General features: G+C 45.2%; 1 protein-coding gene across 1 annotated transcript in view; it reads left to right on the top strand.

The window, feature by feature from the left end:
- The first annotated feature begins 5549 nt into the window (after nucleotides 1-5549).
- The window catches only part of EEFSEC (eukaryotic elongation factor, selenocysteine-tRNA specific), a 101794-nt gene continuing 95172 nt past the window's right edge, over nucleotides 5550-12171 (top strand). Inside the window, exon 1 of the mRNA XM_061357134.1 lies at nucleotides 5550-5909. Within this exon, the coding sequence (XP_061213118.1) occupies nucleotides 5633-5909 (277 nt within the window). The 5' untranslated portion in view covers nucleotides 5550-5632. The remainder of the gene's footprint in view (nucleotides 5910-12171) is intronic.

Below are 12171 nucleotides of genomic sequence, written 5' to 3'. Positions count from 1 at the left end.
AAAGCAGCTGGTTCTCGCTCGGCGGATTTCTTGGCCCTACAGCGACATAAACACCTTCTGCCTTCGTTGGATCTGGGTTGGTGCTCAGCCAGTGCTTCTCCTTGTGCTTCCCTCTCCCTCGGTACTCGGGCTTCCTGCAGTGGGCCAGGAGCTGGGAGCAGTGCTTTCTGGACTCCTGGTTTTGGCTTACGAAAATAATTCAAGACGTTACGGAGTTGTTTGTCTAAGTCTTTGCTGCAAAAAGAGTAAGGGCTGTTCTCCAGGTAACAGCAGTGTTGCTCACTGACTTACAGCTTTCAGTGCAGTGGCAAAATAATCCTATTCCATGTGTCCAAAGCCTTTATGTAAGCATCAGAGTTTGTAACATCTGCTGTACCTATGACGTGTTCATCCTGATCCTACTGAAATTGATCGTGAGTTTTCATTGTGCAGAGGCACTGGCACAGGGTGCCCAGAGAAGCTGTGGCTGCCCCATCCCTGGCCGTGTTGAATGCCAGGTTGGACACAGGGGTTGGAGAAAGCTGCTCCAGTGGAAGGGGTCCCTGTCCATGGCAGGGGTTGGAACTGGAGGAGCTTTAAGGTCTGTCCCAAACCAGTCTGTAAATGGGCAGGAATGCTTCACCTTCTCATCATGTAGTTTCATGGCCTCACAAACCTTGCCCTGGTTTCATCAAGTCTGTGATGCTACAGCTGTAGCTGTTCTGACTCCTAATGGGGGCTGAGCTGTAATTCTGCTGCACCTTGAGATGGAGATCACTCCCTGCAGAATTGTGAGATCTGGGAACCTGCAGTGCCAGTGACTTCACAGTGTTTGTGGATATTGGAATCTCTCCCCTAAAAAGATAAATCCTTTTTTCCATAGATGCAGTGTTTTCTGTGTTTGATTATAAAACTATGGTTGTGTCTGCAGTGTTCAAGGCCAATGGATTAACATGGGATGATGCAGGATTGTTGGCTTTGCAAAGGGATGGTGCTCTTGGCTTTCCCAGGCACTGCCAGGGAGATTTGCAAGAGCCATCATATGAGGGTACCAGCTGGGAGAGTGGCCTTTGGGAAGGATGGGTTCAAGTTGCAGAAGCCCAGGGAACACTGTATTTGCTGTTTGTTCCCTTTTTGTCTAAGAGCTTGTATGAGTTTTGTTATAAATGTCATTCACAAAGACTTGGCTGTTTGCTGCTTTCTTTTTCTGTTAATTGCTCTGTCAGTTTGTATTTACATACTCTCGTTTAAACCTGGAATTGCACACGTGTAGTTCAACACCTTTGTAAGGGTCTGTCCACTTATACAGCTCTTTAGCTGGAATTTCTGAAGCTAACAAATACAAGCTTTCCTTTAAATAATTAAAGAAGTATGCACACTGTTGGACTCTGTACATCCTCTTAGGGTCGTATTAGTCACAGCATACAGATGCCGAATACATCCTGAGCTGCAGAGCTTTTCCTTAGTCAGAGAGCAAATATACAACTCTGATTTCTCCAGTGCATTAAACTGCCGCGAGTGCTGTGGGTGAGGCGGGGCAGAGCTCAAGTTTCTCCAAGGATAATTAGCAACTCCTCTAAGAGCTCTTAGACAGTGACGTTGTTAACAGGAGGTCCAGGCCCTCCCTTATAAGAAGGGCTAGCAATGGGCGAAGTACATAGTAACTTGTTAATTTAGACTGAAATCTGTCCATATGCTCCGTGTTATCTTCTTTGATGTCGCAGCTAGGCCTGTCTTTGAGATTATGGTGTTTCAAAGAGTAATAATACTTGCTTATTTCTTTTTGGTGAAATTCAATATATAGGAATGTAGATGGCAGGGATAGAGAACTCCTGTTAATCCTCATTAACTCAGAGGAGAGAGACAAATATTCCATGTATGTAAAAATCAGATGTGCTACATAAGGTTCTTTAACTTTTGGAAATACTAACTAAATTAGAGATTGTTTCCTGATAAAAGTGGGTAGCAAACAGAAGTATTAAATGTTTGTCCAAAGCAGTATGGTGTCTAAAAAATAGAATCTAAAACTTCTATTTGCTGGTGACCACTGGTATTCTGTAAATAAAATCTATGGCTGTGACAAAGCCACAGTTTTAGTACTGACCTGCAGAAAATGCTTTGGAAATCATTTGGGTTTGTATTTGCGGTAGAAGAGGAGATTTCAGTATAAAAAAAAAGAAGCAGGGAGCACTTGTTTGCTCAATAGATGTGAGGCTGGCTTCTCCCTCTTAACTGCTCAAGCTAATACTGCTTAACGGGGTTTACAGTCACCCGTATGCTGTGCGTGGTTTGCCATAGCTCATTGTATTGATTGTTTTATCCATTCCATATGTTCTTTGAGCACTGTACTGAAATTGCAGTTCAAGGGGGAGAAGAGTACATTTGGGTGAGGGTAAATAAACAATAACCCTTTAGACCACACAGGATTAATTGCTTATTCCCCAGAAAGAGCAGAGTACAAGCAGAACTACTAGAAAGTTTAGAACAGAAATAGTTTAAAAGCTCCTTTATAATTGCTGTCTGATGTGCAATGATGCATCAGTATAAGGAAATATTAAACCTCGATTTTTAACAGGATTTTTGGGTTTAGGAATAGTTAACACATTAGAGGGGAAGGGTAAAATAACTTCATTGCAAAGCATGAGTCATCTTTCTCCTCTGTCCATGCCACCAGATGGAACATGAGTAGGTTGTTCGACCATTCTGCCCATCTCATGTTATAGGTGCTCTGAGTATAATTGAATATTTCACTAGCCAGTTAACCAGAAAAAACAATACCTGTCACTAAGAGTCTGAGCTGTTATTCCCCAGCTTTAATCAACTCATTTTACCACCGTTTCTTTTGCCCCCCTGTTTGAGGTCTCCTATTTGGCACAGACGTCATGCGATACCCGATGTGGGAGCTGGAGACTTGAGAGCTGTTTTCCTAGACTAAATGTTTGAGGTTACAGGACGTGGCCCAGTTTCACATAAGCTTTCAAATTTCAATGGGACATGCAGAATCCTGGATCTGTCAAATAGTGTATTATTTTTGGAGTGAGAGAGAGTATGTGCGTGTAAGTGTGTGAATGACCTTTACATTTTTACCCTATCCCCAAAGTCTGACTTCCTGCCCTTTCTCCCATGAGTCCATAAACTTTAGCAATTAAAGTGAACACTCTTTAAGGAAGAAATTCAGGATAGGAGAGAACAACTGGGAAAAGGAATAGTGTATTAAGGGGAAAACAGGCAGAACAGCTAAATGCTGTAGACTGATTGCTTTGTGATGTAGAAAAATCGGGAGAAGATGGAATTCTTTCATTTTGCCATGTTCCCTTCTCCTCTGTAGTAATATAAAGACTTGGGTGATACTGTGTGGTTCTGGGCTTTTTCCTGCAAAAGAAGCTGGAAGATTTTTTCCTACTCTTCATCAAGGCAATGGGAATGATGGATCTTAATGAATGCCAACTCTTCAACTTCCAAACCTGTAATTAATTCTAAAGCTTTCTAAGCTAACAGAATGGACCTCTAAACACTGAATAAAAGTGCTTACATTTTGATTCCTCCTCCTTGACATTGGTGGTGTAAGTGCATTCATTTCACAGGTACCATGTGCACCCTGAGCTTGCAAAGAGCTGTGCTTCAAGAGATAGGTTGTAAAATCAGATCCATGGACTCTCAAATCCTTGAGACGGGTATGCTCTGAGTGGGCACCTCCTTCCCCTCACTGCCAGCCAAGCTGTAGAACTTTGAGACCACTTTACTTTGTCAAAGCTAGAAAATGGAGTTATTTTAGGAGTTCTGGGGGGACTTCTGGATAATGCCTCTTTTGGGGTAGGAATTAGACCTTTTCCCACTTCCTCCTTCTGAAGTCATCTAATAATTAATGCTAAAAAAGGAATGCAACGGTAGGAAATGTGATACAAGGGTACCAGTGTGGATTACAACTGCGTAGGGTTGTTTCATATGGGAGCAGATGTATACTTGCCCTTTACTTTGCAAGTACTTATTGATGTAACAGATTGAGACGTTCAGGACAAGGAAACATACATGAGCCCTATGATTTAACAGGAAACTATTCAAAGCCTGGGAACTTGGTCTGGAAAGTGACATTATGCTTTATTTGGCTCCTATGACAGAGTTCCCATCAAGCTGAACTGTTCAGCTCAATAAGCTGATTATAATGGTGCTAGCACAGTGCTGCTTGTGAGTTCATGTGGCTGCTTTAGGGAGACAGTTGTCTCAAAATACCATGGAAAGCTATTTTTTCTCTTTCCTGTCACCAAGTTATTGACTCTGTCATCTTGACTTAGGTGTGCTTGGGAAGGAGGTATGATTTGTACCCAACTTTAAAGCTCTGCAAACTCACATTGAAAGCACTGTTACATGAAACAACTTTCTGTGAAAGAAAAACCCTGGAGTTTGGTGTCAAAGCCTAAAAACAACATTCGTGATGTTGACAGTAACCTTAAGCAAGTCATCTTACATTTCTGGCTCATTCATTACTCAGCTATGAATGCTGAATACTATCAGCAATGTATATTACTTCCTGGGGAGAGCAAAAACCACAATGGCACTGCTCCCAAAGATCTCTGGAATATAGTGCACGTGTGGTCTAGTGGGGCACCTGTGTCTGTAACAGTCTTGTTTTCTTGGCTTGCAAACAGCTTTTGTCATTTGAAGTGATGTTTAGGATTACTCAGTGGTCACTACTGAAAATGCAGAACACGTGTGATGTTTATTGTGTAATGCATTTGGCACTGTGTGACCTGAGTTATCAGTAAAGCCAGGTGACTTAAAGCAGTGAAATGAGCCCTGCTCTGGCCTCTCAGGTGCTCTCTGATGCTCATCTACCTGTTTGGGTTTTTTTTTATTGTTGGTTTGCAGGTGAGCTCTCCATCACCACTGATAATCTTGATTATTCTTAATTCCTTCAAGGTATGACTTTTATACCGCACAAACTCACAGCAAAGTGAATTCTGCAAACCCCAACAGTGTTGATTGAGCAAATGCACAAAGTCTTAACCCGCTTTTTCATACCCATTTGCGATGTTCGCGCGCCTCGGAGACCAAACCTCAGCACCGCACCTGCAGCGGGACCAGGGTGGAGGCATCGCTGCAGGCAGCACGAAGACGGATCGGGCGGAGCGGCGTAGCCCTGCAATCACTACTTAGTGTGGGCATGATGAGAGCGAAGCGCAGGTGCCACGGGGCAGCGGCAATGACCCGTCCCGGGGTTCCCTCCTCCTGCAATGGGGCTATGAGGAGCCTTAGTGGGCAGAGGGCTCAGCTGCGGGGTGTGCGGCCATCAAGAAACCTCGTTAGAGGCCCCGCCTGGGTGAGGCCGCTTTGGACCGGCGGAGGTCTGCGAGGGGGTACCGAGGTGAGCGGAGCCGCCTGCCCGTTGCGACCGGCGGTTCCCAGCCCTTAGCGGCCGCCGCGCAGCCCGCAGCCGTTCCACCGCACCCGCCTGCTGCGAACGCGGCCCTTAACGCGTGTCTCAGCTCTGGGATGCTGGTGCCTGCGTTCCCCTCGCTGCAGCCGCGGCGGGGCTGGGCTCGGCTTCGCTTTCCCGCTGCCCGGGGCTCATGCGGAGGCCGCGGAACGGCGGCGGCGGGGCCCGCGTTGCCGCAGGGGCGCTGTTGGGACGGACCGGTCCGGGTGCAGCGCAACCATGGCCGCCGGGCCCCGTGTGCTCAACGTGAACGTGGGGGTCCTGGGCCACATCGACAGCGGGAAGACGGCGCTGGCTCGGGCGCTGAGCACCACCAGCTCCACCGCCGCTTTCGACCGGGCGCCGCAGAGCCGGGCGCGGGGCATCACGCTGGACCTGGGCTTCTCCTGCCTGCGCACCGCTCTGCCGCCGCAACTGGGCCCAGGGCCCGGCGAGCTGCAGTTCACGCTGGTTGATTGCCCCGGGCACGCCTCCCTCATCCGCACCATCATCGGAGGTAAGGGGGGAGCTCGGGCCGGGCCCCGGGGGCGCGGGTGCCGGGGGAGGGCTGGGGCGGAGGTCGGGTTCCCACGGGTCTGCTGCCTTTGCCGCACTTAGTGATCGCCCCAAGTAAAAGAGAGATTCCCGTGCGAAAGCGGTTGGTAAATATGAGCTAATGGGAGCGCTTTGCTGTCCGGTCTGCTCGGTTTCTTATGCTTACTCGGGAAGAAAAGTTCAATGTATACAGAGACTTCGTTTGTGGCATTAAGGGCAATGGGAATGTCTGATTTCTCACTTGTTTAAAGCTGTCACGCTTTGATCCTCCCCGTGGTTGAGTGCTGTGGTGTGCTCTCTGAGCGTGCTTGTGCTCTGGTTCTGCAGAGTATGGGTAGTTCTAGCACGATGGCATTCTGTTTGGAAAGTGGTGTGGCTTTTAGTGACTTTCCCATCCAGTCTTCGTAGGTGATGTCAGAAGGTTAATGTGGTTTGCATTAGAGCTCATTTACAGTGAGCTCACCTCGTTCTATGCTATATAACACCTCCCCCTTCCATCTCTAAAAGGAATGGAGAGGGGTTGGTGCTTGGCTGAAGGTGTACGAGTGGCAGTTGCAGGCTGCTTGTAGTCCTCTCGGGTGGGTAAACCACGGGTACAGGGACCCTGGTAGTGTCTGTGCTGCAGTGTGTGTGGCTTCTCAGATGCAGTGAGGTGCAGGCCACGTTGCTGTTCACGGATGAGCCCCCTTTGGGGTTGGTTGGTAGTAGTCGATGTGGTGTTTGTGTTTCTTTTGCGCAGGATAACAACCATTTACTTACCGCTTCCACGAGCAGCGAAGCGCCCGGGGCCTCCCGTTGGCGCGTACCCGGAGGTGCAGGGGAGGGGATGCTGAATGCTCCCTTCCCCAAGCCCGTGGTCTTTAGGGTGCTTTTGTTCTTTACCATCGGCGCTCATTCTGCAGTGACCGAGCACCTGATCAGCCTCTAAAGAACAGGGTTTACTTTGGCAAAGGTTTGGATGTGCTGACCAAATTGTAGTTAGAGATTCCTTTCTGCCAGCAGCAGCTCATGTGAGCGGGGTGAACTTCCTCGTGAAGAGGACATGGGAAAACTTTGAAAACCATCTCTTTTTTTTATCACGTTAATGCTTATCTGGGGTGATTGGTTGATATAGAGGCTTCGTGTTGTTTCCTATAGTTTTTGTGAAGGACTTCAAACCGTTTAGTCCCAGATGGCCTCATTGGTTGAATCTGTTATTCAGATTTCCTTATTGATAGGCTGTGCTGGGAGCAGAAAAGATGTGGCCAGTGGACCAGACTTAGATGAGAGTTTCCTTCCCAGCAAAAGTGATTCTTTACAGGTGGCAATTCAGACACATAAGCATGTTAAATTCACTTAGTTCCAGCTATATCAGATTATGTATCTTGGTGGAAACATTTGATTAGCATGCTATACTGCAAATCTATGTATTGAGCGCTAGAGAAATACTAGTGTTACTAGTTAGAAATTCCAGTTTTCTGCTTGATAGCAGATGTGTATCTTGATAGTGGATTCCTTTTTGGTTTACTACCACGTTTAAAAGGTGAAACTTTGATGATAAAACCTCATCTATGCCTGTGGGGCTCTTTAGATGCATACACTTTTAGTGTGGTTTGGTGAAACTCGAATTGAAGTAAAGCATCTCTTGTGTAGCGGGATACACCCTTCGGTAGGTAAGTGTCAGGATTTCTGTATTGCCAGCTTTCCCAGCTCTTCAGAAATGGGAAGCTAATGAACTTGAAAAACTCAGATTGTTTTCACCCGCTTCCTTATCACGGATGTTCAGGGTTTACCATTCCAAGCATTTTCTTTGCAACCAGATTTGCTGCTACGTTTCTCTTTTTGACGGAATCTGTGATCTGTGTTAATGTAGATTTTCTCTGTGTAAGGTTTTTACATTTTAAGTGCAAAGTGCTTCATTTCCCTGTATTTATTTTGCATCTTGGATCTCTCGCAGCTCTCTAAAACACTGCTTTTCTGACATCAAGTCCTGCAGTAGCTCCTCTGTCGACTTTTCTGTGCTCCCACAGTGCTCTAAGAGTGAGCTTCTTTGCTATACAAAGCTGATAAATCTGCTTACAGATTAAATAGTAGTATTTATTATTCTTTAACATATTTCTGTAGCTAATTCTTGTTTGGTTTTTTTTTTCCCATTGCTGCCTCTAGTATTGCATTTTTGTCATGCTATGCCAGGTAGCACTTGACCTTGCAAATACTTCTGACAGTCACTCACAAGATGCTTATTTCGTGTCAGTGTGTTAGGATAAAATGAATGCAGAATATTTGAGCAGTAACCAAATGGAATGGAAAATGGAAGTCATATTTCATCCTGTGTGGCTACATTTTTCTTGCAAAGCTTGTCCTTGAAAACAAACTGTATCAAATGTACAATCACGAGATGGTTGTGTTTTCCTTTACCTGCATGCAGGGAATTGGAAATGCTTTCCCAAAGTTTTAGCTGGAAGGTGACAGTCAAGGTTGGAAGGGAATAAATGACTTGTTCCATCATGATCCTAAACCATTCTGGTTTATTCTTCAGCAGCAGTCGCCCGTGTGTCTGCTGTGGCAGGAAGGTATTAAGTCATTGTGGATAGCTGTATGGCTTGGGCTGTGACATGTATTACTTTTTGCCTTATGCTTTTGAACAGCAAGAGCAAAACTATTTCTCGGTGACTTTAAGCCTTTACCCATCTTCTAGCAGGGTCTTGTCTATCATGTACCAAACAGCGTAATAAATATTGTATTTATAGCTGTTCGTAGATGACTTGGTGAGCAGAGAAAACAAACCTGAATAACTGAATTTTAGGAGTCAACGCTTTAGCTTGGCACAATCACTAAGAAATGTGCACAGTAGCTTTATGCTTGCTTTCTGCACTGAAGGAATGACCACGAAATGCAGTGCTGTTATTTTTACTACTTCATTGCTATAGAGTGATATTTTGTTAATGCTTCACACGAAGATGGGGTATTTTCTGACACAGTTTTACAAGGTTTTGTAAGCTCCTGTTAAGTTTCAGCGCGCTGATCTCCCACAAAGCTGATGTTAATGTCACTCGCTGAAGTAAGACAAGGGTCGCTTTTACACTTGCTTTCTGCAGACCTGTGCCTGCAGTGGGGTCTGGAGCGGTTTCTCAAACCAGTCCAGCAGCAAGGGATGCCCACAGAGAGGTTCTGCGAGTTCATCTGCCAGGAGAAATTCAATTCCCAGATTTCATTTGCAGACCGCTTTGTGGAGCAAAGTAGTTTAAGCAGTAGTGGATTTTTTTCTGTGCGGGTGGTTTATGTCATGCCCGAGGAAGGGTGGGCACCCAAACCTAGCAGAACTCGGTTACCCCCCCAGCTTCCCCACGCAGCCATGGGTGCTGCTGCAGTGTTTGATTTAGGTGAGCTGTTGTAAGCTGCCCTTCATCTCTTTGATTTTTGAGATGGGCCCTCAAAAGAACTTCTAGAAAAGCAAATTGTCTCTTCTCCCCCCCCTGTGAAGTTCAAAGGAGCGAGTAGCCTCATAGGGTTTTATTTGGAAAGCTACTGCTTGACCCTGGTTGTCTAAACTGGGAAGGCGGTGGAATTCTGCCCAAGTTGTAGTTTCGTAATCCTTCTGCCTGTCTGAACCTTCGACCTCTTCCCTCTATAACTGGAGCTTCATTGTCACCATTTGTCCCTGCAGGTCCTTCAAAGAAAGCTGCCTTGCAAGTGTCTGTTTCCACTTTGCTGCCGTGTTCTCCTAAGGAAGGGTATTAATTCATACCTGATACATCGCAGGGGCCGAGACTTTTGAACTCGCACGAGAGCTTGGGCAGGGGGAAATGAGCGTAGCAAAAGCACATCTTGCTGATGCAAATGAGTACAATGAAAACAGTCTTGGGAGATCAAGGGGGCTGTGGTCTCGCTACCAGTGTTCAGACTTGGTCAGATGCAGGTTATTTGTAAGACTAATAAAGCACAACCCCTTCCTCCCTAACTTCTATCACAGATGAGTTGCTTTGCTGAGTTTGTTGTAAGCTTTTAAGGGGGTTTGTGAACTTGGGGTTACTTTTGCATTACTGTCATGAGAATGCACTCCTGTTGGTGTGAACTTCTACTTACTGATACCTTTGTGAGTCATAGAATCGGATGCATTGGAAAAGAGCTTTAAGATCCTCAAGTCCAGTTGTTTTCCTCACTGCCAAGGCCATCACTAACCCGTGTCACTGAGGGCCTTGTCTACACTGTGAACACTTCCAAGGATGGTGATTCTACCACTGCCTTGCACAGCGTGTTCTAATGTGTGACTGCCGTTTCAGTGAGGAAACGTTTCCTCATCTCCAATCTAAACCTTCTCTCACTCAGCTTGAGGCCGTTTCCTCTTGTCCTGTTGCTTTTTACTTGGAGGAAGAGACCAGCTATGTCCTGGCTTCATCCTCCTGTCGGGTAGGTGTAAGTAGGTAGAAGATAGGATTGTTCTTGTTGTTTCCATTCCAGGTGAGTGAACAGGTAGTTTCATAGTTGTAGGGTGTGTATATGGGTGACTTACATTTATGTGGTGGCCTCTTGCTGTTGAGTGGATGTGTGGAAGGAAAACCTGTTCTTCCCTGGAGGAAAGAGTGCCTTGGGTGGTTCAGTGGATGCTGTTCTGGTCAGAGAGACATCATGGAGAGCCTTGAGGACTTTGGCTGCCAGTTTGAAGTGAGAATAACATCATAATGAGCCTTTTCTGGTGAAAAAAAATACATACAACTCTCATGCAATTCCTATTCACAAGCCTGACTGTAGTGATTGGTTGTGTGGAATGAGAGTACTCATGGGCTGAGAGAGTTCAGCTAGCGCTGGTGGGGATGTTTTCTAAACCCCATTAAGCTTGTTGGGGTTGTGGTGCTTGGAAATTGCTGACATCGATTGGTATTGAAAATGCAAATAAAGCTGTAAATGAAAACCCTTTTCTCTTGAAATTGAAACAGTGTCACAATTCACTGTGAGCAATTGGGTTGGTGCCTGATAGTTGTCGGAATTAAAGGAGTGTTTTTATTGCTGTTTTGAAGCGAAAGCCGCGTTTTAAATTGAGCTATGCATAAAGAAAAGGCAGATGGTACAAAAGTATTGCTGCTCGAAAATCCCCTTCCACAGCCCCCAAAGTGCAGCTCCGGCTCCCGGGCAATGCAGTGCACAAGAGGGCAGTGTCTGCTCACGCTGTGGATGCTGGTGCTAAGTCCTCAGGATAGCAGGTCAGCCTGGGTGAGTGACCTTAGTTTGAATCCAAACGGGATTAGGTAGAGGATTTGGAACACAACTGCGGCTTAATTTTCCCATTCCTAAAGCAAATATCCTTTGTGTTTTAAGGAAGGTTAGTCCTGTTTCATCTGCAGCTCGGATAGTGCTTTTTATACCTTAAGCAATAACAGCAACGTATGGTGTGTTGTTACACCTTGCATGAGATCAAGTACCACAGGTGACACAAAACAACTGGTTTTCAACTGGTTTTTCAACCATATAGAAATGACTGGGTTTTGATTTTTATATCTATGGAAAGTTATCTATATATTAAATAAATACATATGTATGTAACCTGTAAAGCAGTCAGCAATGTGAGAACTGTGGAATTTGGTGTACACGTTATTTCTTAACCCAGCTCCCCTTATAATTTAATAGCTGAGCAAAAGCATGGTAGTTGTACTCAACCTGTTTTGAAGCACTTCTGTGCTATATGGAGTTTGTTGTGTGAGATTGAGTAGAATAAAGCTTGGTTTTGTGTGTGTACCAGGGTGCTTTAAAATCGTGGTCCTCATGTGGAATTTGTATCATAACCTTAATGGTTTTAACTTTCCATTTACTTATGCTTCTGATTTCTGTGTGTATTAATGCTTTTTTGAGTGATATTCTCCAAGATTCCTTTACTTGTCTATTACAGTTTCTCTTCTATGCGCTTCTCTGTGTTTTTGACATGAAGCTTATCTCCCCACCAAAGTTCTAAATGTCCAAAGCCCTCCTGAACAATACATCAACTCTTAAGTAATAACAGAGAGCAAAGTGGAAGAGTCTTTCTTTTCTGGGTTGAAAAGAAGGAAAAGAGCCATTATCTTCTGATTTCAGAAGTTGTAGTGAATAATCTTACTCCCTTCTTAGAATCCTTCAGAAATGTGCTGTTTCCTGTGGTCAGTTAAAAAATATACCCCTTTAATTGTGTGTATCTTGTTGTGGAGATGTGATTTATGGCTGAATTCTCAATCATAAACGTAGATTGCAAACAGGAGTGTTTGAATGGAGCCGTG

This window comes from Neopsephotus bourkii, unplaced genomic scaffold (assembly GCF_033783945.1).
Source record: "Neopsephotus bourkii isolate Nb327-2 ecotype Australia unplaced genomic scaffold, CSIRO-AGI_Nbou_v1 NB_887, whole genome shotgun sequence".
Classification (NCBI taxonomy): domain Eukaryota; kingdom Metazoa; phylum Chordata; class Aves; order Psittaciformes; family Psittacidae; genus Neopsephotus; species Neopsephotus bourkii.
The sequence above is the reverse complement of the archived record's forward strand: the minus strand, read 5'-3'. Positions and strand labels throughout refer to the sequence as shown.